Here is a 27332-nt window from a genome sequence, read left to right as displayed (position 1 = left end):
GACTGAATAGCCCATACAGATCACTTTTGTTAAAAAAAAAAAAGGCTTTCATAAAATATAATTTGCACACCAGAAAATCTAACACTTAAAATTCAGTGATCTTAGTGTATGTTAATTTTTTAAAATTAGCATAGCCTACGGAACCTATAATTTTACCCTCTAACCCATTTTAATTGTACAGTTCAATGGCATTAATTACATTCACAATTTCCCCCATTTTTATTTTGGCTTATTTGCATTTTGAGGACTTAGTTTAGAGAGGTACATAGAAAATATAATATAAACCCAAGGAGAGAGGGATCAATTCTAGTTGGGTTCTAACTATAGAAATATCTAAAAATCTTTGATGAATTTTTGTAGAATCCCTTTTCTTTTTCTTTCTGTCTTTTTTTACTTTAATTTCTGGGATACATGTGTTGAATGTGCAGGTTTGCTACATAGATACACATGTGCCATAGTGGTTTGCTGCACCTATCAACCAGTCATCTAGGTTTCAAGCCCAGCATGCATTAGGTGTTTGTCCTAATGCTCTCCCTCCCCTTTCCCCCACACCCTGACAGTCCCTAATGTGTGTTGTTCCCCTCCCTGTGTCCATGTGTTCTCATTGTTCAACTCCCACTTATAAGTGAGAACATGCAGTGTTTGGTTTTCTGTTCCTGTGTTAGTTTGCTAAGGATGATCATTTCCAGTTTCATCCATGTCCCTGCAAAGGAGATGAACTCATCATCTTTTATGGCTGCATAGTATTCCATGGTGTATATGTGCCACATTTTCTTTATCCAGTCTACCATTGATGGGCATTTGGGTTGGTTCCAAGTCTTTGCTATTGTGAATAGTGCTGCAATAAACATGTGTGCTTGTGTCTTTATAGTAGAATGATTTATAATCCTTTGGATATATACCCAGTAATGGGATTGCTGGGTCAAATGGTATTTCTGGCTCTAGGTAATTGAGGAATCACCACACTGTCTTCCACAATGGTTGAACTAATTTACACTCCCACCAACAGTGTAAGAGCATTCCTATTTCTCCACATCCTCTCCAGCATCTGTTGTTTCCTGACTTTTTAATGATTGCCATTCTAACTAGCATGAGATGGTATCTCATTTTGGTTTTGATTTGCATTTCTCCAATGGCCAGTGATGGTGAGCATTTTTCCTATGTTTGTTGGCTGCATAATGTCTTCTTTTGAGAAGTGTCTGTTCATATCTTTCACCAACTTTTTGATGGGGTTGATTTTTTCTTGTGAATTTAAGTTCCTTGTAGATTCTGGATATTAGACTTTTGTCAGATGGATAGATTGCAAAAATTTTCTCCCATTCTGTAGGTGGCGTGTTCATTCTGATGATAGTTTCTTTTGCTGAACAGAAGCTCTTTAGTTTAATTAGATCCCATTTATCAATTTTGGCTTTTGTTGAAATTGCTTTTGGTGTTTTAGTTGTGAAGACTTTGTCCGTGCCTATGTCCTGAATGGTAATGCCTAGGTTTTCTTCTAGGGTTTCTATAGTTTTAGGTTTTATGTTTCAGTCTTTAATCCATCTTGAGTTAATTTTTGTATACAGTGTAAGGAAGGGGTCCAGTTTCAGTTTTCTGCATATGGCTAGCCAGTTTTCCCAGCATCATTTATTAAATAAGGAATCCCTTCCCCCTTGCTTGTTTTTGTCAAGTTTGTTGAAGATCAGGTGGTTGTAGATGTGTTGTGTTATTTCTGAAGTCTCTGTTCTGTTCCATTTGTCTATATCTCTGTTTTGGTACCAGTACCATGCTGTTTTGTTTACTGTAGCCTTGTAGTATAGTTTGAAGTCAGGTAGCGTGATGTGTCCAGCTTTGTTCTTTTTGCTTATGATTGTATTGGCTATACATGGACTTTTGTGGTTCCATATGAAATTTAATGTAGGTTTTTCTAATTCTGCAAAGAAAGTCAATGGTAGCTTGATGGGAATAGCATTGAATCTATAAATTACTTTGGGCAGTATGGCCTTTTTTACTATATTGATTCTTCCTATCTATGACCATGGAATTTTTTTCCATTTGTTTGTGTCCTTTTTTATTTTGTTGAGCAGTGGTTTGTAGTTCTCCTTGAAGAGGTCCTTCACATCCCTCATAAATTGTATTCCTAGGTATTTTATTTTCTTTGTAGCAATTATGAATGGGAGTTTATTTATGATTTGTCTCTCTGCTTGTCTATTATTGGTGTATAGGAATACTTGTGATTTTTGCACATTGATTTTGTATCCTGAGACTTTGCTGAAGTTGTTTATCAGCTTAAGGAGTTTTTGGGCTGAGACAATGGGGTTTTCTAAATATACAATGATGTCATCTGCAAACAGAGACAATTTGACATCCTCTCTTCCTAATTGAATACGCTTTATTTCTTTCTTGTGTCTGATTGCCCTGGCCAGAACTTCCAATACTATGTTGAATAGGAGTGGTGAGAGAGTTCATCTTTGTCTTGTACTAGTTTTCAAAGGGAATGCTTCCAGTTTTTGCCCATTTGGTATGATATTGGCTATGAGTTTGTCATAAATAGCTCATATTATTTTGAGATATGTTCCATCAATGCCTAGTTTATTGAGATGTTTTAGCATGAAGGGGTGTTGAATTTTATCAAAGGCCTTTTCTGCATCTATTGAGATAATCATATGGTTTTTGTCATTGGTTCTGTTTGTGTGATGGATTACATTTATTGATTTGCATATGTAGAACTAGCCTCTCACCCCAGGGATGAAGCCGACTTGATAGTGGTAGATAAGCTTTTTGATGTACTGCTGGATTCAGTTTGTCAGTATTTTATTGAGGATTTTTACATAAATGTTCATCAGGAATAATTGGTCTAAATTTTTTTGTTATTGTTATGTCTCTGCCAGGTTTTGGAATCAGGATGATGCTGGCCTCATAAAATGAGTTAAGGATGAGTCCCTGTTTTTCTGTTGTTTGGAATAGTTTCATAAGGAGTGGTAGCAGATCTGCTTTGTACCTCTGGTAGAATTTGGCTGTGAATCCATCTGGTCCTGGGCTTTTTTTAGTCTGGCTAGTGTTTTATTTATTTAGTTGATCTTTTCAAAAAACCAGCTCCTGGATTCAGTGATTTTTTTGAAGGGTTTTTCATGTCCCTATCCTCTTCAGGTCTGCTCTGATCTTAGTTATTTCTTGCCTTCTGCTAGCTTTTGAATTTGTTTGCTCTTGCTTCTCTAGTTCTTTTAATTGTGATGTTAGGTTGTCGATTTTAGATCTTTCTTGCTTTATCTAGTGGGCATTTAGTGCTATACATTTCCCTCTAGATACTGCTTTAGCTGTGTCCCAGAGATTCTGGTACATTGTCTGTTTGTTCTTATTGGTTTTAAAGAACTTAATTACTTCTGCCTTAATTTCATTATTTACCCAGTAAATTTTTCTCCAATCATTCAGGAGCAGGTTGTTCACTTTCCATATAGTTGTGTGGTTTTGAGTGAGTTCCTTAATTCTGAGTTCTAATTTGATTGCACTGTGGTCTGAGAGACTGTTTGTTATTATTTCCATTCTTTTGCATCTGCCGAAGAATGTTTTACTTCCAATTATGTGGTCAATTTTAGAATAAGTGCTATGTGGTGCTGAGCAGAATGTATATTCTGTTGATTTGAGGTGGAGAGTTTTGTAGATATCTATTAGGTCCACTTGGTCCAGAGCTGAGTTCAAGTCCTGAATATCCTTGTTAATTTTCTGTCTCATTGATATGTCTAATATTGACAGTGGGGTGTTAAAATCTCTCACTATTATTGTGTGGGAGTCTAAGTCTCTTTGTAGGTCTCCAAGAATTTGTTTTATGAATCTGGGTGCTCCCATATTGGGTGCATGTATATTTAAGATAGTTAGCTCTTTTCATTGCATTGATCCCTTTGCTATTATGTAATGCCCTTCTTTGTCATTTTTTAAATCTTTGTTGGCTTAAAGCCTGTTTTATCAGAGACCAGGATTGCAACCCCTGCTTTTTTTTGGCTTTCCATTTGCTTAGTAAATATTCCTCCATCCCTTTATTTTGAGCCTTTATGTTTCTTTGGACGTGAGATGGGTCTCCTGAATACAGCACACTGATGAGTCTTGACTCTTTATCCAATTTGCCAGTCTGTGTCCTTTAATTGGGGCATTTAGCCCATTTCCATTTAAGGTTAATATTGTTATGTGTCAATTTGATCCTGTCACTATGATACTAGTTGGCTATTTTGCGCTTTAATTGATGCATTATTTTCTTATTTTTTTTTTGCATATAAACAGGTATTGTTTATTCCTTAATCAACTATCATATATTCACTATTATTAATCATACAATAAAATTCATTTCCACATGGATATTGATCAGTACTGTAAATCCTTAATATTGCATAGTACATATATTCATTTATCAGACATAGTACATTTTCATCAAGATATTTCTCATCAGGCTAGGCACAGTGGCTCATACCTGTAATCCCAACACTTTGGGAAGCCAAGGCGGGTGGATCACCTGAGGTCAGGAGTTCGAGACCAGCCTGACCAACATGGAGAAACCTCATCTCTACTGAAAATACAAAATGAGCCGGGCGTGGTGGTGCATGCCTGTAATCCCAGCTACTCGGGAGGCTGAGGTAAGAGAATCGCTTAAGCCTGGGAGGCCGAGGTTGCAGTGAGCAGAAATCGCACCATTGCACTCCAGCCTGGGCAACAAGAGTGAAACTCTGTCTCAAAAAAAACAAAAAAAGAAAAAGATATTTCTCATCAACATGGATATCCCCTACCATCTTTGGTCTCTTAATCTATCAACCTCCGAGAAATCATCATCCCACTTGGGAGTGCTACCCTCCTCACTCCGGGCCCATAACACACCCTGTCCCATTTACAAACTCCCACCCAATGCTGGTAGGCTGCTGTCTTCTCTTACCCAGCCCAAGGGGAACAGAACCCACTTAGGCGGCCTTCTGGTCTCAAGCTCCCCTGTCCAGCCTCCCCAGCACCGCACTGCATCTGGAAGCTGGAACCACAGTCTATCTAGAGTCACAGGGTTAGTGTCTTCTCACCAACCAGCCAGCTCTCCTGGTTAGTGCGGTTAGTGACAGACTCATGGCAGATGCCCTCCAGGCACTCCATATAAACAGACAGCTTGGTTTGTGAGCAGCCCAACTCCGGAGCAAAAGAGCAAAAGTAGACACGCAGTGAGAATGAATTCAGGAGTCAGTGACAGCAGGTACTTTCCGCCACTGCCAGCTGCGTTCAGGCCGCCATCTTGCCGCAGGGCAGGCCGGGTAGTGGATGCAGTATTTTCATAGTGTCATTGGTTTTTATATTTTGGTGTGTTTTTGCAGAGGCTGGTACTGGTTTTTTCCTTACCATAGTTAGTGCTTCCTTCAGGAGCTCTTGTAAGGTAGGCCTGGTGGTGACAAAATCCCTCAGCATTTGCTTCTTTGTAAAGGATTTTATTTCTCCTTCACTTATGAAGCTTAGTTTGGCTGGAAATAAAATTCTGGGTTGAAAATTCTTTTCTTTAAGAATGTTGAATATTGGTCACCACTCTGTTCTGGCTTGTAGGGTTTCTGTAGAGAGATCCACTGTTAGTCTGATGTGCCTCCCTTTGTACGTAACCTGGCTTTTCTCTCTGGCTGTCCTTAACATTTTTTCCTTAATTTTAACTTTGGAAATCTGATGATTATGTGTCTTGGGGTAGCTCTTCTCGAGGAGTATCTTTGTGTTGTTCTCTGTATTTCCTGAATTTGAATGTTGGCCTGTCTTGCTAGGTTGGGGAAGTTCTCCTGGATAATATCCTGAAGTGCATTTTCCACCTTGGCTCTATTCTCCCCATCAGTTTCAGGGACCCTAATCAATCATAGTTTTGTTCTTTTCACATAGTCCCATATTTCTTGAGGCTTTGTTTTTTCCTTTTCCACCTTTTTTCTCCTTATCTTGTCTTCATGCTTTATTTCATTAAGATGATCTTCAATCTCTGATATCCTTCCTTTCACTTGATTTATTCAGCTACTGATACTTGTGTATGCTTCACAAAGTGCTTGTGGTGTGTTTTTCAACTCCATCAGGTCATTTATGTTCTTCTCTAAACTGGTTATTCTAGTTAGCAGTTCTTGTAACCCTTTTTTAAGGTTCTTAGCTTCCTTGCATTGGGTTAGAACATGCTCTGTTAGTTCAGAGGAGTTTGCTATTACCCACCTTCTGAAGCCTACTTCTGTCAATCCATCAAATTCATTCTCTGTCCAGTTTTGTGTTCTTGCTGGAGAGGAGTTGCAATCATTTGGGGGAGAAGAGGCATTCTGGTTTTTTTAATTTTTGCACTGGTTTTTCCTCATCTTCATGGATTTATCTAACTTTGATCTTTGAGTCTGATGACCTTTGGATGGGGTTTCTGTGTGAAGGTTGTTTTTGTTGATGTTGATGTTATTGCTTTCTGTTTGTTAGTTTCTCTTCTAACAGTCAGGCCCCTTTTCTGTAGGTCTGCTGCAGTTTGTTGGCAGTCCACTCTGGACCCTGTTTGCCTGAGTATCACCAGTGGAGGCTGCAGAACAGCAAAGATTGCTGCCTCCTCCTTCCTCTGGAAGCTTCATCCCAGAGGATGAAGCTGGCATCTGCCAGATGTCAGTTGGAGCTCTCCTGTATGAGGTGTCAGTCAATCCCTGTTGGGAGGTCTCTGGCAGTCAGGAGGCATGGGGATCAGGGACCCACTTGAGGAGGCAGTCTGTCCCTTAGCAGAGCTCAAGCACTGTGTTGGTAGAACCCTGCTTGTCAGGATCCACTGCTGTCTTCAGAGCCGGCAGGCAGGAAAGTTTAAATCTGCTGAAGCTATGCCCACAGTGAGATGAGAATTTTATCTATAAGTCCCTGGCTGGAGTTGCTGCCTTTCTTTCAGAGATGTCCTGGCCAGTGAGGAGGACTCTAGAGAGGCAGACTGACCACAGCCGCTTTGTCTCACTGCATTGAGTTTTGCCCAGTCCAAACTTTCAGGTTGTTTTAGCACTGTCAGGGGAAAACCACCTACTCAAGCCTCAGTAATGGCAGATGCTCCTCCCCCCACCAAGCTCAATCATCCCAGGTTGACTTCAGACTGCTATGCTATCAGTGAACCTTTCAAGCCAGTGGTTCTTAGCTTGCTGGGCCTTGTGGGAATGGAACCCACTGAGCGAGGCCACTTCTCTCCCTGGCTTCAGCCCCCTTTCCAGGGGAGTGAATGGTTCTGTCTCACTGGGGTTCCAGGCACCACTAGGGTATGCAAAAAAAACCTCCTGCAACTAGCATAGTGTCTGCCTGAACAGCTGCAGTTTTCTGCTTGAAACCCAGTGGCCTGGTGGTGTAGGCACATGAGGGAATCTCCTGGTCTGCAGATTGCAAAACCGTGGGAAAAGTGTAGTATTTGGGTTGGATAGCACAGTCCTTCATGGCTTCCCTTGGTTGGGAAAGGTAGGCCTCCCACTTCTTGCATTTCTCCAGTGAGGCTGTGCCCCACCCTGCTTCTGCTCACCCTCTGTGGCCTGCACTGATTGCCTAACCAGTCCCAAAGAGATGAACAGTCTACCTCAGTTGGAAATGCAGAAATCACCCACCTTCTGTGTTGGTCTTGCTGGGAGCTAAAGACCAGAGCTGTTCCTATTTGGCCATCTTGGCAGCAGATCCTACAGTGTTTCACAACCATCATCACTACCTACTTCCAAAAGGTTTTCATCACTCTAAAGAAACTCTGTAATCATTTAATGATAATTCTGCCTTCTCCCAGTCCTTGTTATTCTCTACTACTTTGACTATTCTATGAATTTGCCTAATCTACTACTTATAAGTGGAATTACATGATATTTTTCCTTTTATGTCTGTCAAATTTTACTTAGCATGCTGTTGTCACTATCATTCCTGCTGTAGTGTGTATGAGAACTTCATTCTTTTTATGACTGAATAATATTCCATCATCTGTATACCACATTTTGTGAACCCATTCATCTGTTGATGGACACTTGGGCTCTTCAGCCTGATAACTACTGTGAATAATGTTGCTGTGACCATTGGTTTACAAGGATCTGTTCAAATCCCTGCTTTCAAATCCATTGGGTATACATACATCCAAAAGTGGAATTGCTGGGTCCCATGGAAATTGTGATTTTATTTTTCTGAGGAACCACAAATGGTTTTGCAAATTGACCATGCCAATTTACATTCACCAGCAATTCATAAGGGTTTCAATTTCTCCATATTCTGTCCAACATTTCATATTTTCCATTAAAAAGTAATTATAGCCTTTCTAAAGGATATGAAGTGGTATCTCACTGTGGTTTTGATTTGCATTTCCCCAATGACCAATGAAGTTGAGCATCTTTCCAGGTGCACTTATGGATCACTTGCATATCTTCTTTGCAGAAGTTTCTACTGAAGTCCTTTCAATTTTTGAATGGGATTGTAGTATTTTGTTGTTGTGTGTTGGAGTCCTTTACATGTTCTCATTTGATTTGTGAATATATTCTGCCATTCTGTGGGCTATCTTTCAACCCTTCTATCCATTTTTTTTTACTTTGTATATCTTGTGTGTAAAAGTTCCACATCATTCTTTTACATAGAGATATTCAGATTCCCCCTCCTTGTGCACCTTCCCTATGTCTTTGATCACTCTGAGGTCTCCACCTCTCCAATTGCAATGAGACTTTCACTTATATGATTCGCTTCCTCTTCCTCTTTTCAACCACGTACTAGGGGTAGTAACGGGAGTGAGTGCCCACTGTCCTGTGGTCTTTGAGCATGGCCAACATGAGCCCTTGTAAATCCCCTGATGCCAGGGGACTGGCCGGCCATCCTGTCCATGATGTTCCCAGGTCACTCTCCTCTCCCAGTTTTTCCATCTCCCTCCACTCCTGCCTGATCACTGACTGTCCAGCCTTCCCCTTTCCTGCCCATTCTCAGAGCAGGACTGAATTAATCTAATGACCTGGGAACTCAGGGGACTTGAAGGGAGGTCCTAGTTGCAGGCACAAACTAGAAGAGAAGCCCTTTCAGAGTAACAGAATGAGCTTTCAGACCTCAGGCAGAGGAATTTCTCTCTATGGCATCCAAGGTCCTGAGCTAAGAATGGGCAATAGGTGGGAGGAACACCTGGATTCAGATTTAGGAAGAGAAGCAAAGTCTGCATTGAGAGAGGCTGGGACAATCAGTGACACTAGCCCAGGGGTAGTACATGGGGCCCGGATGCTGGAACAGAGCCCAGGGTCAGCAGTACCAGCACCCAGGAAGTCACCAAGTGTGGACAGGGTTGAGGATGCCCCTGCCCCATCAGGGTGGCCAGCCAGAGAGGCAGAGGACAACCAAGAATTTGTACTGTTGGGAAGGAGCTGCTTGGGGTCTGACAGCCTCTTCCACCAGCCAGAACCATTTGCCTACCTGGGCTCCTCCCACCCCTGACTGGACAGCTGCCCACACCATGAGCTTCCTGAGAAGCCTGCAGGTTCCATATATGAGGGAGGTTGACAGGTACCTGGTGATGTTGCTAGGCTGGGGTCTCTTTCTACACCTCACTGGGACTGTGGAGAGCTGAATTTACAAGGCCCTCATGACAGACCAGGCCTTTGAGGCTTTCCTGCTCAGCTCAGTGCAGCCTCACTATGGCTGGGATGTGGAATGTTCCTAACCAAACTCCTGAAGCCTTGATCCCCAACACAGTAGTGTTGGGAGGTGGGCCCAGTGGGAGATATTTAGATCGTGGAGACAGATCCTTTATGAAGAGATTAGTGCCCCCTTCCACCTCACAGGCTTGAGGTTTAGCTGTATCTGGAATGGACAGATTTCCATGCCACTGGGAGCAAAACAGAGTCTTGCTTCCTTAGTCTCTCTCCTGCTTCCTCTGTCACCATGCAATCTCAGCATGTGCCGCTCCCCTTTTGCTTTCTGCCATGAGTGGAAGCTGCATGAGGACTTCATCTGATTGAGCTGCCAAAACTTAAACTTTTCAGCCACCAGATCATGAGCCAAATAAACTTCTTTTCTAGTTCAATTACCCAGCCTTGGGTATTTGGTTACAGTAACACAAAACACAGCAAGACAGGCCCGTAGCACACCCTTGCTGTGATTCATCTTGAATCTAAATCTTGAATGGAATGGAAGCCTGGAGTCTTTTCCCTATAGGTGTGAGCTTCTCCCTCTGATCTCCTAGATAAATATTCTTTATCTAAACTCAGCTACCATGGGAGCCTCAGGAGCTGGACAGGGTGTGGTCACCAGAGGAGACATGGTGTGAGGCTGTGCACAGGAGGATGGTTCAAGCCAGGCCCTGCTAGGGTTCTGGCACCATTGGGCACACCTCATCTCCATTTTCTCTCTTCAGTAGGGATTTATCTCCCTGCCTTAATGTCTCCTCTTCTAACCCTATCACCATCCATGTGAAGCTGGACAAAGCATGCAAGCTTGTGAACCTTATTCTAGAGAGGAGGGAAGATAGAGAGATTGTCTGGCTGACAATCATGTATGTAGGTAGGTAGCATACAGGAGAGATTTAGATGGACAGATTGGATGACAATCCAGTAGGGGCTGTGCCAGGATGAACAATGAGTCTCCATGTTGTCCACATCCTAATTCATGAAACCTGTGATTGTGGGACTGCATATGTCACAATGGACTTTTGAGTAAGTAATGGATCTTGAAGTGGTGACATTATCCTTGATTATCTTAATAAGCTTAATGTAACTAACCACAAGTGTCCTTATAAGATGGAAAGAGATGTGAAGGCAGGCACAGAGAGAGAGATTTGAAGATGCCATTGGCTTTAAAGAAGGAGGAGACAGTACCAAGGAAAGCAAAAAAGGCAGCTCTGGAGCTGAAAAGCCAAGGGGCAGGGCTCTCCCTGAAACCTTCTGGGGGTGGGGGTTTGGCCCTGTCCAGAACTTGTTTTCATCCAGTGAAACCCATATCTGACTTTGACCTCCAGAACTGTAAGAGAATAAAAGTCGTTATTTAAAATCACTGAGATTGTGGTAGTTTATTACAGCAGTAATAGGAAACTAATATAGGAACAGACAAGCAGGCGGGAAGAAGGAGACAGGTGTATGGGCAGACAGTCTGGAGGGCAGGCAGGAGTTTGGGAGGTGGGTGGAGATTCAGGGATGTTGGGGTGATCAGACCCAACACCAGGTCGTGGGGGTGACAAAGTCCGGCAGAGTCAAAGGAATGAGAAAAGACAGTTTGAAAGAGAAAGTGGGTCCAGGGCACCAAAGCTAAGTATGGAGGCTGTGAAGGCCCCAAGCTCTGAAAGCCCAGACTATTTATTGGTGATCAAACAAAGAAACAGGTGGTGAGAATGTGGGGGTCGAAAGGGCACGTTGCATTAAGCACATGATTTACAGCTGTGATGGTTTAGCATCTGCTCTGCTATTTGAGATGATGGAGAGCAGGTTCTTTTAACTCAAGATACAATTGATCCTGGGAGAGAAAGGAGCAAGGAGCCAGCAAGTCCAGACACATTCCAGAGCCATGAGCCCTGGATTCTATCCAAGCCACGAGGGGTTTTATGCCGTGGGCTTCGATTATGGTGCGTCAGGGTAGCCTTCCACACTTTAGCACAGAGCTTGGTGTTCCAAAGGCCACAAGGGGTTTTAGACCCTGGATCCTGGACATGATCCAAGACTCTTTTACATTATGTCAGACATGCAAGCTCTGCCTCAGCTTCTCCCAACACTCAGCTTTTCTCCCAACAAGAGATACAGGTGGGTAGGAGACAGGTAGACAAGAAGGTAGGGAGCCTGGAGAAAGGTGAGAGAGAGAAGCGCAGGCAGACTGGGGGACAGCAGGCAGGTGGGAAGAAGGGAAGGTGGGCAGATAGAAAGCAGGATATGGGCAGACAGGAACGGGACAGGATCGGGGGTTAGGAAGACAGGATGGCAGGTGGAGGCCCTCAAAGCTGGTCCTTGTCCTCACAAGGGTTAGGGAGCCTCCTGAGACGCAGGTGGATTCCATTTTTGGATTTCAACACAAGTCGTGCCATGGGGATGGGGATCCTGGTGGGATCAGGCAGCAGCTCAAAGCGGAGCAGGGTCAGGGCCGTGGCCACCTTCAGCTCGTTCATGGCAAATTGTTTCCCGATGCAGTTCCTGGGCCAGGCAGAGACAATGAATTGAGAAGTGTCCTCAGGCCCCATTCTGATCTCAGCAGGTTTTGGCCCCTGACCCCAGCCCTGAGGTGGACATTCAGTGCCCATCCTCATGTGTCCAGCCCCTGCACACTTACAGCCCATGGACACTTCTACCCCATCCTGGCTTCACACTATTCCAAACCTTGGACAGAGCCATCTTCCTGGGCTAGCTCCTAACTCCTACCTTCTACCTCTGCTCTCAGCAGCCTGAAACCCTCTATCAAGACAAGGCCAGGGCTCTAAGGCACAGAGTCTAATCACATGTATAGATAAAGAGTTAATCAATGGTTTGTTTACTCCTCCACAAACATTTCTTGTTCTACAGTGTGGAGGTCAGTTCAGGTCCTGTAGGGTGAGGGTGGGCCACACTCTCAGGTGCTTCCCATGTAGTGGGACACACAGGGACCTGAATCCTCATAGGGGGTCCCCGATGGGTGGATTAAGGGAGTCCGAAGGACAGTGGGAGGCTTCCTGGAGGGGAACTGGTGGGTGATCCTCAGTGTTGCCCCACCTGCCTCCCACCCCAGGGTCCGGGCTCCTGTCTAACCTCACTCCTCCATCCACCAGCCCCTGTAGCCTTCTAATTCTACTCCAGAAACGTCCTTCCTTGTCCTTCCTCTGTCTTCTCACCTGGGCTTTATGGTTTTCTGCTTCCCCTCCCTGCACACTGAAGCCACAGCCCAGCTCAGACCCTCCCACGCTCTTCATCACAGGGGGGACAGCATCCCAATGCCTCAGCTGGCAGACAAGCCCTCTGTGGGCTCTTGCCTCACCCACGTTTCACCTGTCCAGCCCATGTCCTAGCCCTGTTCATGTGGAGATGGCTGAGAATATCCTCCCTCCACCTCTGCCTGCCACATCCTCAAGGCTGAGGTCAGAGCCCAGCTGCCTCTCACTCCCTGCCAGCTGGGCCTCTCCCTCCCAGGCCCCTAGGTAGCATTTGTGATTTATCCATGAACACTCACAGTCCAGTGCCACGGACAGCACCAGGGACAGGAACACTCAACAAGCCTCTCAGGGAGTGAATGAGTGAAAGGATGGTTGATGGAATGATGTGTGTCTGGAGCACAGGATATATTTCTGTACAACACATTTTTGTACCTTTTATCTCTGTTTTCTCATCATGCTGCATAGGACTTGACCCACAGAGGTAGGCTTAAGAAATACTTCTATATTTGAATGATGTTAAGTTTTAAAATGAATAAAATAAAATGAAATCCAATGAGAGTAAATATTAATTCTGAGCTAGAAATGGAGCTTAGGAATGCTCTCTGGTTCTCTAGTGGCAGCGACATGATTTGCAGGCAACATTTAGGAGGACTTCCTCATGCTGGGATAGACAGACCAGTGCTGGAGAAGTAGTTTCATGAGGAAGCTTTTTCTTAAAGCCTGTTCTGTGTAAGTGGACTCAGCATTTCAAGAAGTCACATAATTATTTCTTTGAACAAACTTTGTTTCTACTAAGAATTTGTATCGTTTTTGCCTGTGTGTATGTCACAGGATGATTCCTGATGTCACGATGATTTCCACCACAGCCATTCTGGAGTTTTCCTCTCCAGCTCAACAGCTATTTCAAGTGTGTTTTATATTTTACATACCAGGAGCCTTCAAATGTTGTGCGTTATACAATAATTATTGGGCTTTTCTGTCCAAGACAGTGTACTGTTCACATTTTTATGTTTTTGGCCAATATTGTGCTAAGTGGATTACAGGACTATGGTATGAAGATCTCAAGGCATGTACAGAATTTGTCAAATGGGAAAATAGATGTAAATATGTGAACACTATATAATGCAGTAAAAATTTCATTGGGCAAGACAGAAAAATGTATGATATGACACACACTGTTGTAAAACTTTCTTCAAAGGGCTACCTTAACCTCTCCCTTATATGGCTTGAAAGGTAGGACTTGCAGGCCATCTGTTTTATAAACAGATGCAAAGATTTCAATGATTCATCTCTACGGCAGACTGGTGAATTAAATAGGGAAGGTAGTGTGCTGCATTGAGGATGTCTGGGGGGAGAGAAATCTACAGTTTACTATTCCTCATAACTGAGAAAAACAAACAGCTGAAGTTGAATTTACTGGAGAATATCTAATTTTGAGAATTCATATCCCTAAAATGAGGAAAATACATGAATATACTGAAGTTTGGAACATGCACTGACAGTGAATTCAGGCTGCCCATTTGAAGAAGCAGAGGGAGCAAAGTCTCCATGGGGTGCTCTGGAATGCCACCTTTCTTTTGTACACGGAGGCGCCCACACCAGGTGCCTGACTTTCCCACAAATACCAACATTTAAGGGCACAACTGAAGATGCCACATATGAACATTGGGCTCACAAAGATCAGAGGGTTGACCAGAGACTTCCCTTATTTCTCTATTCTAATTACCACACAGGACGTCTCACCTTGATCCTCCTGAGAAGGGCAGGAAAGCATGGCTGTGTTGAGCAGAACCCGGTGCAAAACGGGAAGGGTCAAACACCTGCAGAGACAGCACAAGAGCCAGGATAGTTAAGGATCCAGCACCTGCTTGCCACCCATGAGGGGACAGGACTCCCAGAGGTGGAAGCAGGAGAAGGTATTGGTCTTGAGAGATCACCCAATTTCCTCCTCTCAAGGACCACATACCTCTGGGTTGGGCCACACTTTTGGGTTGTGGTGAAGGCCATAAATGGAGAGCAAGACCATGATACCTGTGGTGCAGGTTGGAAACAGAGAGAAAACCGATCATTTGCATGGGGTGGCCTGGTACTTCAGCCAGCAGGGGCAAAAGAAGGCCCAAAAGGCCTACTTTCCACAAATTGTCACTTTGACTAGGATGATTCTGCCATTATGCAGGTGGGTTAGGCTTGACAAAGCATGTGAGTTCAGATGATGAATAGACAACCATTTATGCAGGAATGAGAAACAAGAAAGAATCAGAGCATTACTCTTTAGAGTAAGTCCAGTGATATTTCACATTCATCATATGTCCTCCAAGGGTCATTGGAGAATATACATGAACTCACTCAATACAACAACACTCCAAGGAAGACATTCTTTTGCTCTCAGTTTTCAGGGGAGATACCTGAGTCTCAGAGAGACCAATTTTCTTGTCTATGTTCACAAAACTAGGTTATGGCAGGACTGGGACCAGAACCCAGGGAGTTGCACCTTGGTGGCCCCAGATCTGGTCATCACCTGCTCTCTGCCATCAACCTGAGGCTTCCTCAGAGACTGGACAACAGCTGACCCAGGAAATGATATTCCTGATAAGCCTCTTTTCCACTGACCCCATGAGGAAAGAAACGCATCCCTCTCTGCCCTTGTCTGATTCTCTTTCCAGCCCTGTACATCTCAAGGAATAGAATTTTAGAGTTACTGACCCAAGGCCGCATTCAGAGATTAACATTTATTTCTTGAACTTTTGGTGGGTTCAAGCTCTTGGCCAGACTTTTCAAATTCTTCATCCCAAATACAAAGTATGTCTTTGATTTTTTTAGAACAAAAGGCAGACCCAGAGATGTGCAGAACTCTGATGCACACATGGGTTTCTCACCCTCCACACGTCCCTGTGGAGAGTTTAGGTGAGAGGGTGTGGGATCTTCATACCTTTGGGCAAGGAACGCCCATCAGGGAAGGTGACAGGAGTGCTGAGCTCTCTGCCAATGCCTGGCACCGGTGGGTAGAGTCTCAGTGCCTCCTTAATGCACATGGTGGTGTAGGGCATCTGGTCCAGGTGGTTCCTGAAACAAGCCCATCCTGAACATCAGCAATGCCTGGGAAGACCAGGGGCTTCCCCTGTAGAGAAGGCAGGGAACCCCATCTTTTGAGCCCTCACTCACCAGGTGATGGGGGCTCCATCACCCAGGAGGCCATGGATCTCCTCCCGACACCTCTCCTGATGCTTGGGGTGTGTGGCCAGAGCATAGAGGATCCAGGAGATCCCACTGGCTGTGGTGTCATGGCCCTCGAACATGAACGTGTCCACCTCAGCACGGAGGTCCTTGTCTGACAAGATGCTCCCATTCTCCATCTGGGAAGACCGTGGTGAAAGCACAGGGCTGGTCTCTTGCTCTTTACTTCTGGGCAAAGACTCAGGCCTCTCCTACACATACTCACTTTGGCCAAGAGGAGGATGTCCAGAAAATCCAAGTGCCTCTTCCTCTTGACCTTCTCCAGCTCCCCCTCCTTCTGTAGTTGAGCCTTCCTCAGTTGGATCACTTGGTCTGTACCAGAACAATGGTTACCAGTCAGAGCTGAGACCATCAGCAGCCCCCAGGAGGCCTAGCTCCCCAACTGCCCCACTGTGGGTGCCTGGTAGATCTCAGCACGAATGTGAGTGTGGGTGCAGGGTCAGGGGTGGAAGCTCTAGTGCTGTGTGAGGCAGGGCACCCCTCCCACCAGTGGCACAGTTTATGGAGGCTCCACTTGAATGCTGTTTGGACAGGGTCTCATTCAGTTATCTCCATGTGGGGACACTGATAAACCAAGGCACAGAATCTGGCCCCTCACATTTCGGCTCCCAGCCCCTGAGCAAGGGAATTCCCCAGGCTGAGTGTGTTCTGGCTTCTGCAGGGTTACTAGGGGCCTTCTCTGCCTGAGGAGTCAGGGCAAGTTCTTTCGCTGTGCCTGGGAAAGGCTGGGAGACAAGAGGAAGAGACAGAACCTGTGTGCTGATGGGCCAGCTGGCAGGCGCGGTGTGTCCAGCGGCCAGCAGAGGTCAGGCTGTAGATGGTGTCATTCTGGTGAAAGGCATTCCTCACACGGGAAAAAACCAGGTTGTTCAGGTCACTAATGGCCTGGATGTAGGACTGAGAATTCCTGAGGGAATGTATGAAGAAGAGACCGCAGTCGGGGTGGGCCCATTACCCGGAAGTAGAATGGGGTCTGAGAGGAGGCAGCCTTGGATAATGGGCAAAAGCAACCTTTAGGCAATGTTTCTTCTGTCTTACAGCTCTATTATCCTTTGGCCTTTATCAGATGGTATGAACATCCAAGGTCCACCTATGCTAGGAATTAGGCATCTGTTCCTGAGACTTTGTTTGGTCTGGACTGGAATTAGAGTTTGATCAGGGACTGACTCTTCCTTTGTGTGGAGGTGAGCCTTCACACTGTCCCACCTGCCCCTCAGTTATGTGCACTCCACTTGATAAGAACAAAGGCCTGCCGCTGGAGGGTTGTCACTGACCTGTCCACCTGGATGCTGCCCTGATGGCTGAAGGCACACTTCATGATGGTTTCCAGGGTCATCAAGGAGACGTGCTGAAAGACCTCCAGTGGGGAATCCTGGCCAAGGAGCTTTTCCCATTTGTCCTGTGGTGGGAGGGGGCATGGACCTTCTTAATCTCCAAGAAGTGCTTTGCTAATAAGGCCTGGCTTTTTAGTGTACCTACAGATATGTTGTTTTTTTCCTGTAGCTTGCAGATATCTTGGTTGGGATTCCTCACTTTACAGAGCAGATGCATGGTAGAAACTGAGACTGTAAAGCCGGTGTTGGTAAACTGATGCCTAATTCTCACACACTTTTAATACAACATTCAACAGATCCTCTCACAATAGCATGGATTAAGTATTGAATTTTGAGATTCAGTTAGGACATATGGTTGTGAAAATTGTGTTGCTATTGTTGTTCTGGGATAAATAATGGGGGACTCTTCAGTGTTCTGAGAGCTGAGCTAGTTCTGAGGGACTAGTAGGAAAGTTTCAGTGCCAAAGATAGCTTAAGGGGCTAGTATGGGCACTCTGTTGTAGAGAAAACAGGGACTTCAATTCTTTTCCATTCATCAAAATTTGCTGGGCACAGTTGGATGAGAAATCAGAGTCCTGACTGGAGATGATGCTATGGCAGGTATCGCTCTGAGAACATAGACCTGGTGTTCATTTCCTTCCAAGTGTGGCTTAAATCCATGCAGAAACCTGGGGCCCCAGGCCAGAGCCTGGGTGGGTGACATCTTGGCCTGTCCATGCTGCCACTGAAGCTGCCATTGCCCAGGCCAGCCAGCATAGGAAGTCCTGCTGTCCAACAAGATTGCATACTCCTCCAGTCCCTTGTGCTAAAGGTTCCAAAGTGGGAGGAGAAGGGCCTTGTGTTCACCATAAATCTCTATTCCTATGGTGGGGAACAAAGTGTGGGTACGACCTGATGCCTGGGTGTTCTCCTACCTTATACAACTCTGGGGAACCCTCTACTCTCACAGCAATAACCTGAGAGTGTTGTTCCATGTGTCTATGTCTGTGGCTGCCTGTGGGACACAGGGTGGAGAGTGGAGTTGGTGAGAGTGTGTGCTGTGAGTGGGTGTGGGGAGAGGAGAGAAACATGGACTCACCAGCATCACTCGTACAGAGTCTGCCATGAGCCCCACGTAGGGCTTCAGGATGTCATAGTGGAAGGCTGGGGTCAGCATCCGTCGATGCTGGAACCATGTCTGCCCATTCAACAGGAGCAAGCCGTACCCTAAGGTAGACATGAATGTCTGTATATGTGTGTGTCGGGGGCTGCACAGACCTAGGGATGACTGGTGACAATTTGGGAGGGAGAAAGATGGCTTCTCAGGGGGAGAACTATCCAGAAGAAGACACATCATGGGCAAATGCAGGAAAAGGAGGTATATTTCAGGCATGTGAATTTTGTAATTGAGCTGCTACATCCATGTGATTATGACAGCTGTGAGATAAAGGTTGAAAAGGTTGTGTAAAATAAATGTGAGGCCAAGGATGTCTGGAGAGAACTGAGACATGAAATAGAAGAAGCTGAGCCTCAGGAAGGTTTGCACCAGCATTAGGAAGGGATGAGGGTCTTGTTAGAAGAAGGAAATGAGGCTTGATTTGGGGATGGGGTCATGATAGTGGTGGCCCCTAATCTGTTGTTCTCTGTGAGCCAAATAAATAACTCAAACCTAACTAGGGAGTGGGCTGCAGTCCTAGTTTGCACACATACCAATCCATGGAGCCAGGAATCTGTAGGAGCCATGGGATTTTGGGTCTGAAAGGTAAGAAAGGGCTTTATAGGAAACTAGGAGTTACTAAGCAAGGCAGTCTCAGAGGCAGCCATCAGTTATTGGTGTCTGTCAGTTGGCAGTTTGACCCATGTCACCTCCCACTTGACTCCCATCCGCTTCTATTTCTGTCCTGAAGGTCAGTGTGGGCTCAGGAAGACAGACTCAGTGTTCCAGCAGGAAAACACCCAGAGGGCTAGGAAGGTGAATTGGTGAGAAACATAGTCTAGGTCTTCAATGACAATGAATAATACAGAGCCATGGGTTTTTCTACATTGATGTTTTCCTAGTCACTTCCTGACTAGGACAGACAACAATTGGAGCTTCAAAACCCAAGTCAGTGTGGGTATGAAATTTGTTTTACACATCTGGGGCAATTTACATTTCAGAAAACCTCAATTTTCTTAATAGAGAAATAGAAAAAAGAATAGAAAATTCAGCCCCACATATTGTTTTAAACATTCAGTATTCAGTAAATATTTTTGACTACAGCCTGGGCATGGTGGGCTTGGTGGATGCGTGGGAGAGGTTTCAGATATTGATGTTTGAACAGCCACTCTCTTCTGGAATTTGACAGACCCAGGGTCATGTGTCAACAGGGAAGAGACATTGCAGTTGGGATGGGGGTTCAATCTCACCTGATCTCCCCAGAATCACCTTCATATAGTCAGGGTCATAGAGCTGGACACGAACTTTGCCTCCCCATAGCCAATGAGGACAGGCACTTGGGAATGTCTCCACCCATTTCTGAATCCGTTGTAGCTCCTGGTCGTGTTGGAACTGTCAACGAGGGTAGACAGATGAACACTTTCATTTACTTCTAGTCTTTGCAGCAGGAGTGAAGGGCAGGACAACCACAGGAGCCATGTAGCTCAGGTTAGGGATTTAGATCTGTTTCTGATGAGCTGAGCTGTGATCCAGATTCTTGCTCTCTCCCCAGGGCTTGACCTTAGGCCAAGCGCTATGAGCCCTCACTCAATACTGCCAGCAGAAATTTAAGTCAGCCATTGTCTTCATGTTGTGTAAAATCTCTGGAAGTCATAAATACAACAATTTCCATGGGCAATGTGCGTAACTCGTATTAGTTGATAAGTAGATTTGTAAAATCGTTTAGTATATCTAGAGAATAAAATGAATTAATGTAAACATTTTAAATTACACAATAACTTTACATAATAATACTGGTTAGATTTTCAATATTATCCCAGCATATACGGTAAATATTTGTTAAGATAAAATAGCATTTGTGATGTGTATTGGTAAGCAAAAAAAGATTAACTATAAAATTGTGTGCATAATAGTATTCTACATGTTGAATATGTACAGATTTATGGGATGGAGTCTGGGTATATGCATATGGTGCTGGTGTTGGACTATAATTTTGAGATTTGGGTTTCTTATTCTCATTTTCACTTATCAATGAATTATGAGCTCCCTGCTGCCTGGAGTCATCTTTCTAAACTCTTCATTGTGGATTACAAAGCTCTTGGCTTGTTGGCTTCAACTTCTCTTTTCTTGCCTCCAGCCCTGCCGGCAATTCCACCATCACCCGTTTGTTTCAGCTCCAACACCAATGCCACCACTGCTGCTGTTTCACACACCAGCTACACCTGCTCACTCTTCTGGGCCCTGGTACTTGCTCTTTTCTCTACCTTGAATGCCCTTCCCCTCTGCCACAGAGCAGCCACCTCTCCTCAGCTTTCAAGACTCAGCTTTGCTTTAATCTCATCTGGAACCCTTAAAGACATTGGGTCCTAGTGATGTTCCATGTAGCCAACTCTTCTTTATTTCAACTGCTTCTAGTAACTCAAAGCAACTGTCTACCACATAAGTATCTAATGTCTGCCCACCTCCTTCTGACAATCATATTGTCCAGCTCTGAGGCAGCTTGCCCTACTGTGGGGTAGGCTCCATCATTCAGCACCTGCTTACTGCACACACACTATGTGCCCAGTGTGGTTCAGGCACGGCGTTAGGACACAGCTGTGGTCCTTATCTGTGTGGAATTTTCAGACTAGTTGGGGGGTAAGGAAGATTACAGGCTGTGCAGTAGGGGATAATGGACATGAGATGGAATGAAGGACAAGCATCTGTGGAAGCTTTGAAGAGGGACCTAACTCAGAACTGAAGAATAGAAAGCTCTCCCTCACTCACTGAGTCATCATTTACTGAGGGACTATTGGGTTACAAAGATAAATCAGAGATGGTCTCTCCCAGAAGAATCCACTTGTGACACTGCAGAACAATAACTGAGTCAAGTTAACACTGCTCTGGCCTCTTGAGAAGGATAGCCCATAGAAAAAACAGTTGGCCCTTCACTACTGGGAGACCCAGGAGGCCTTCTTGAAGGAGGTAGCTTGGTGCTGGGCCTTGATGGATAGATATGAGTGAGAAGATAATTCTGGGTAGCAAGCACAGTGCAATCAGAGGCCTAAAGGTTGAAATGCAGACAGGTAGTGAGGTAGTGAGTAACATATGGTAAAGGAGGAGAATAGGAAAGAAGGCAGAGTGGTATTGGGACCAGTCCATATAGGGTTAGAAGTTTGTTAGTTCCCCACATTGGTTCTGCTCTGCTGAGAACTACGTTGCCTCCTTTGCTGAGAAACAATAGGCCTCAGTTCCCTGCAACCCCTATCTCTACTTCAATGTGTTCAATTCATAGCACCTTGGTAAGTCCTCTCCATGCAGCCCTTTACCTTGCTCTGTTCTTACCTGCCCCCCTCCCCATGCAGGGATAGCAGTGCACAGGGGAATGGCTGTGTCCCTCCTCAGCCCTCTTGCTGCTCCTTTCTCTTCTTTCTCTGTTCCTCTATACCTGGCATGTCCAATCTTTTGGCTTTCCTAGGCCACATTGGAAGAAAAATAATTGTCTTGGGCCATGCATAACATACACTAACACTAATGATAGCTGATGAACTCAAAAAAAATTGCCAAATAATCTCATAATGTTTTAAGGAAGTTTATGAATTTGTGTTGGGCCACATTCAAAGCCATCCTGAGCTACATGCAGCCCCACGGGGCATGGGTTGGACAAGCTTCCTCTATACACCTGAGCTGACCATCAAGCTGTGCCAGGATTTTGCTGGTTGCTGGGGCACAGGAAGGGAATGACATGCTCACATCCAGGGAGCTCACAGTCCGGGTGTGTGCGGGGAGAGCCAGGAGGTCAACACACCCTGTTCAATGTGCAACTCAAACACCAGTCTCCCCAAATGGAGGATATCGTGCAGGCTGCCCCCCTTATGTGTACCCACAATTCTCAGGTTTTCAGGTCCTAAATCACCTGTTGTGGAAATTCCATGAGTCTTAGGGAAACTTACTTAGCCAGTTGATCCCCTACACCAGCAGATCTCTGCCTCAGATATCCACCCCAGCAGAGTGAGCTCTTTTCCTGCAGTCTGACACCTTCTCAAATTCCTGCCTGTATTCTTCACAGACAATAAACTCCTCATGGCATAGATTCCTCAGATGGGTGTCTGTGCTCCCAGGCAAATGCAGGGCCAGGCAGAGTGATGGCATTGAATGACTGGGCAGAGAGCATCTAGAAGCCTTGTTCTTTGAGAAAAGCCAAGGCTTATGGGGTAACCAGCCTGGAGACAATCAGGCATTGCCCTCCACGTGCAGGACTGCCAAGACACACTTGATATCTGCAGAAGGAGGGCATGGGTGATAGAGCTGAGGACCAGCAGGATGGGCTTCATGGGAGGAGTGAGCTCCTCATGACTGGGACAAGCTGAGATCAGAGAGATAGGCTGGGTGTTCCTTTGAGTCCTCACATGTGTTACAAAACAAGGCTTTGCTCTATGGATTTTGTGACCAGGGTCTCAGAGCCCCATCCCTCTTTGCCCTCCCACTCCCCCATTGAGTTCCTCCCTACCTCCTGGATGTGCCCGAAGAGCCAGTGGGAGGGAGGGCACGGGAACTGCTGGAGGGCTTTGAGCAGCCACTGCCTGTGCAGGTAGATCTGAGCTGCCTTGATCAGCAGCAGAAGCAGAATGAGCAGGGAGGCCGCTGGGAGGATCCCGGAGACACCACTCAGGAGTCTGCTGGGGCTCAGGACAGAGACACTCATGGTGCAGCACCTGCTGGATCTCTGAGTGCCCCTACCTCTCTCTGACCACCCCCGTCCACCTGTGCTCAAGTCCTGGGAGGATTGTCCCGCCCACTTGTGGGGAGAGTGAAGGGGGAGGGCAGAACTTGGACCTCAGAGTTCAGAATCGATTGACTATGGATGATTCACCTAGAGGAACAGTGGGAGAAAAGCTTCATCAGCTGTCTACCACATTCCCCTGTCCATGTACCTCACAAATATTTAATGAGCATTTACTGTGTGCCAGGCAGTATGCTAGGTGTGTGGGCACAACTGCGAGGAAAATAGACTTGAATGCTGACCTTAAGGAATTTGCATTCTGCTTTACTACATTGCAATAATGTTCATTCAATAGCACTTTTTTTTTGTTACATGTTCAAAGAAAATTCTCAACATGATATGTACATTTAAACTTAACATTAACCAAGTCCTGAATCATTACTTTTGTCTTATTGCAAATCTAATTTTACTTACCATAAAAACCACTTCCATCTATATATTGAGTGAAGAGTGGGAATTATGTCTTTCTATTAACTGGATGATGATATGGACAAACAGATGCTTATATGGCAGCTGTTCAAGTACTTTATTTTATTCCAGTGGGGAGACTGGTTTAATAATATCCAAGCATGATTTTTTTTCTCAATTCATATACATGACAATTTAAAAAAATTCTACATAATGTTAGTTATGACTTTTTCCCCCATTGATAGGTCTACCTTCTCTACCAGAGAAAGTCCTAGAACAATTTTAGTCCTACTTCAGTCTAGTACTATAGCCACAGCAGGAGCATGTTTACCAATTCTCTTTCACCCTACAATAGTGTGTAATTACACAATCAGAACTTTGTACTCTGTTTAAGTGCCCTGACTAAGGACAATCTGTACAAAACAGAAATTAATATTTAAAAAATGATTGCTTTGCCAACCTCAAGTAAAGTAGGTTAAATAGCAACTATTGCTATGAATTAACCCTCCCTGGCATTTTTACATGCATATCTGTGCATGAGCATTCTTTTTTTTCCTCTTTTTATAATTTCAACTTTTATTTTAGATTCAGGTTCATATGCAGGTTTTTTACACTGGTATATTGTGTGATGCTGAGGGTTTGGATACAAATGATTCTGCCACTCAGGTAGTGAGTATGGCATATATTAGTCAAATTTTCAATGCTTACTCATATCTGTACCTACCCCTCTAGTAGTCCCCAGTGTCTATTGTTCCCATATTTATGTCTATAAGTATCCAACATGTAGTTCCCACTTGTAAGTGAGAACATGTGGTATTTGGTTTTCTGTTGCTTTGTTAATTTGCTTAGGATTATTGCCTCCCAATTCATCCATGTTCCTGCAAAGAACATGATTTCATTATTTTTTTTACAGCTGCCTAGTATTCCACTGTGTATATGTATCACATTTTCTTTATCCAGTCCACCATTGACGGGCACCAAAGTTGATGCCATGTCTTTGCTATCGTGAATAGTGCTGTGATGAATGTACGAGTAGAGGTGTCTTTTTGGTAGAACAATTTATTTTCTTTTGGATATATAGCTAACATTGGGATTGCTGGGTCAAATAGTAGTTCTATTTTAAGTTCTTTGAGAAATCTCCAAACTGCTTTCCACGGTGGCGGAACTAATTTACATTTCCACAAACAATGTATACACATGATTTTTTTTTTCTGCAGCCTAGCCAGCATATGTCAGTTTGAAACTTTTTAATAATAGCCATTCTGACTTGTGTGAGATGTGGTTTTGATTCACATTTCTGTTGATTAGTGATGTTGAGCATTTTAAAAAATATTTTTTGGCTGCTCATATGTCTTCTTTAGAGAAGTGTCTGTGTCTTTAATGGGGTTTTTTGCTGTTTTCTTGTATTGGAAGTTCTGGTCAGGTAAGAGAAAGAAATAAAGGGTATTCAAATAGGAAGAGAGGAAGTCAAATTGTCTCTGTTTGCAGATGACATGACTGTATATTTAGAAAACCCCATCATCTCAGTCCAAAATCTCCTTAAGCTGATAAGCAATTTCAGCAAAGTCTCAGGATACAAAATCAATGTACAAAAATCACAAGCATTCCTACACACCAATAATAGACAAACAGAAAGCCAAATCATGAGTGAACTCCCATTCACAATTGCTACAAAGAAAATAAAATACCTAGGAATACCACTTACAAGGGATGTGAAGGACCTCTACAAGGAGAACTACAAACCACTGCTCAATAAAATAAAAGAGGACACAAAGAAATGGAAAACGATTCCATGCTCATGGATAGGAAGAATCAATATAGTAAAAATGGCCGTACTGCCCAAAGTAATTTATAGATTCAATGCTATTCCCATCAAGCTACCATTGACGTTCTTCACAGAATTAGAAAAAACTGTTTTAAATTTCATATGAAACCAAAAAAGAGCCTGCATTGCCAAGACAAACCTAAACAAAAGAACAAAGATGGAGGCATCATGCTGCCTGACTTCAAACTATACTACAAGGCTACAGTAACCAAAACAGCATGGTACTGGTACCAAAACAGATATACAGACCAATGAAACAGAACAGAGGCCTCAGAAATAACACCACATATCTACAATTATCTGATCTTTGACAAACCTGACAAAAACAAGCAATGGGGAAAGGATTCCCTATTTAATATATGGTGTTGGGAAAACTGGCTCGCCATATGCAGAAAACTGAAACTGGACCCTTCCTTAAACCTTACACAAAAATTATTTCAAGATGGATTAAAAACTTAAACTTAAGATGTAAAACCATAAAAAGCCTGGAAGAAAACCTAGGCAATACCATTCAGGATGTAGGCATGGGCAAGGACTTCATGTCCAAAATGTCAAAAGCAATGGCAACAAAAGCCAAAGTTGACAAATGGAATCTAATTAAACTAAAGAGCTTCTGCAGTGCAAAAGAAACTATCATCAGAGTGAACAGGCAACCTACAGAATGGGAGAATATTTTTGCGATCTATCCATCTAACAAAGGGATAATATCGAGAATCTACAAAGAACCTAAACAAATTCACAAGAATAAAACAACCCCATCAAAAAGTGGGCAAAGGATATGCACAGACACTTCTCAAAAGAAGACATTTATGCAGCAAAAAAAAAAAACCAGCAAAAAAAGCTCATCATCACTGGTCATTAGAGAAATGCAAATCAAAACCACAATGAGGTACCATCTCATGCCAGTTAGAATGGCAATCATTAAAAAGTCAGGAAACCACAGATGCTGGAGAGGATGTGGAGAAATAGGAATGCTTTTACACTGTTGGTGGGAGAGCAAATTAATTCAACCATTGTGGAAGGCAGTGTGGCAATTCCTCTAGGATCTAGAAGCAGAGATACCATTTGACCCAGCAATCCCATTACTGGGTATATACCCAAAGGATTATAAATCATTCTACTATAAAGACACATGCACATCTATGTTCATTGTGGCACTGTTCACAATAGAAAAGACTTGGAGCCAACCCAAATGTCCATCAATGATAGACTGGATAAAGAAACTGTGGCATGTATACACCATGAAACACTATACAGCTATAAAAAAGGATGAGGTCATGTCCTTCGCAGGGACATGGATGAAGATGGAAACCATCATTCTCAGCAAACTAACACAAGAACAGAAAACCAAACACCACATGTTCTCACTCATAAGTGGGAGTTGAACAATGAGAACACATGGACACAGGGAGGGGAACATCACACACCGGGACCTGTCTGGGATGGGGAATTAGGGGAGGTATAGCATTAGGAGAAATACCTAATGTAGATGACGGGTTGATGGGTGCAGCAAACCACCATGGCACATGTACACCAATGTAACAAATCTGCATGTTCTGCACATGTATCTCAGAACTTGAAGTATAATAAAAAAATGAATTGTTTAATTTCTTTAGGAATTCTGGATCTTAGACTTTTGTCAGATGCATAGTTTATGAATATTTTCTTCCATTCTGTAGGTTGTCTGTTTACTTTGCTCATAGTTTCTTTTGCTGTGCAGAAGCACTTTAATTAAGTCCCATTTGTGAATTTTTAGTTTTTTGCAATTGCTTTTGAGGACTTAGTTATAAATTCTTTCTCAAGGGTGATGTAAATCATCATGTTTCCTAGGTTTTCATCTAGGATTCTTATAGTTT

At 44.0% G+C, this 27332-nt stretch overlaps 2 protein-coding genes across 2 annotated transcripts; both read right to left on the bottom strand.

The window, feature by feature from the left end:
* Window positions 1-14517: 14517 nt before the first annotated feature.
* Window positions 14518-19461, bottom strand: LOC129044896 (cytochrome P450 4A11-like). Its single transcript, XM_054503140.1, has 10 exons — window positions 19458-19461; window positions 19036-19110; window positions 18425-18552; window positions 17287-17411; window positions 16765-16919; window positions 16218-16324; window positions 15941-16131; window positions 15708-15841; window positions 14745-14809; window positions 14518-14598 (listed from the first exon to the last, which is right to left on the bottom strand). Exons 1-10 carry the CDS (start codon window positions 19459-19461, stop codon window positions 14518-14520), a joined length of 1065 nt encoding a protein of 354 aa, XP_054359115.1.
* Window positions 19462-19617: 156 nt separating this feature from the next.
* LOC129016356 (cytochrome P450 4A11-like) lies at window positions 19618-23222 on the bottom strand. Its single transcript, XM_054455758.1, has 2 exons — window positions 22971-23222; window positions 19618-19873 (listed from the first exon to the last, which is right to left on the bottom strand). The coding sequence occupies exons 1-2, from the start codon at window positions 23163-23165 to the stop codon at window positions 19679-19681; spliced, it is 390 nt and encodes a 129-aa protein (XP_054311733.1). The 5' UTR covers window positions 23166-23222; the 3' UTR covers window positions 19618-19678.
* Between the last annotated feature and the right edge of the window lie 4110 nt (window positions 23223-27332).

The sequence above is a fragment of the Pongo pygmaeus genome, chromosome 1 (assembly GCF_028885625.2).
Source record: "Pongo pygmaeus isolate AG05252 chromosome 1, NHGRI_mPonPyg2-v2.0_pri, whole genome shotgun sequence".
NCBI lineage: Eukaryota > Metazoa > Chordata > Mammalia > Primates > Hominidae > Pongo > Pongo pygmaeus.
This window is presented reverse-complemented; position numbering and strand designations above follow the sequence as displayed.

Coding starts and splice junctions, on each gene's coding strand:
- LOC129044896 (XM_054503140.1), bottom strand. Junction 17,412..18,424: donor ACTCTGTACGAGTGATGCTG/GTGAGTCCATGT, acceptor CTCCCACCACAG/GACAAATGGGAAAAGCTCCT. Junction 15,842..15,940: donor GATGGAGCCCCCATCACCTG/GTGAGTGAGGGC, acceptor GGCTTGTTTCAG/GAACCACCTGGACCAGATGC.
- LOC129016356 (XM_054455758.1), bottom strand. CDS start 23,165: ATGAGTGTCTCTGTCCTGAGCCCCAGCAGACTCCTGAGTGGTGTCTCC. Junction 19,874..22,970: donor TCTTCGGGCACATCCAGGAG/GTAGGGAGGAAC, acceptor CCTCGTTGACAG/TTCCAACACGACCAGGAGCT.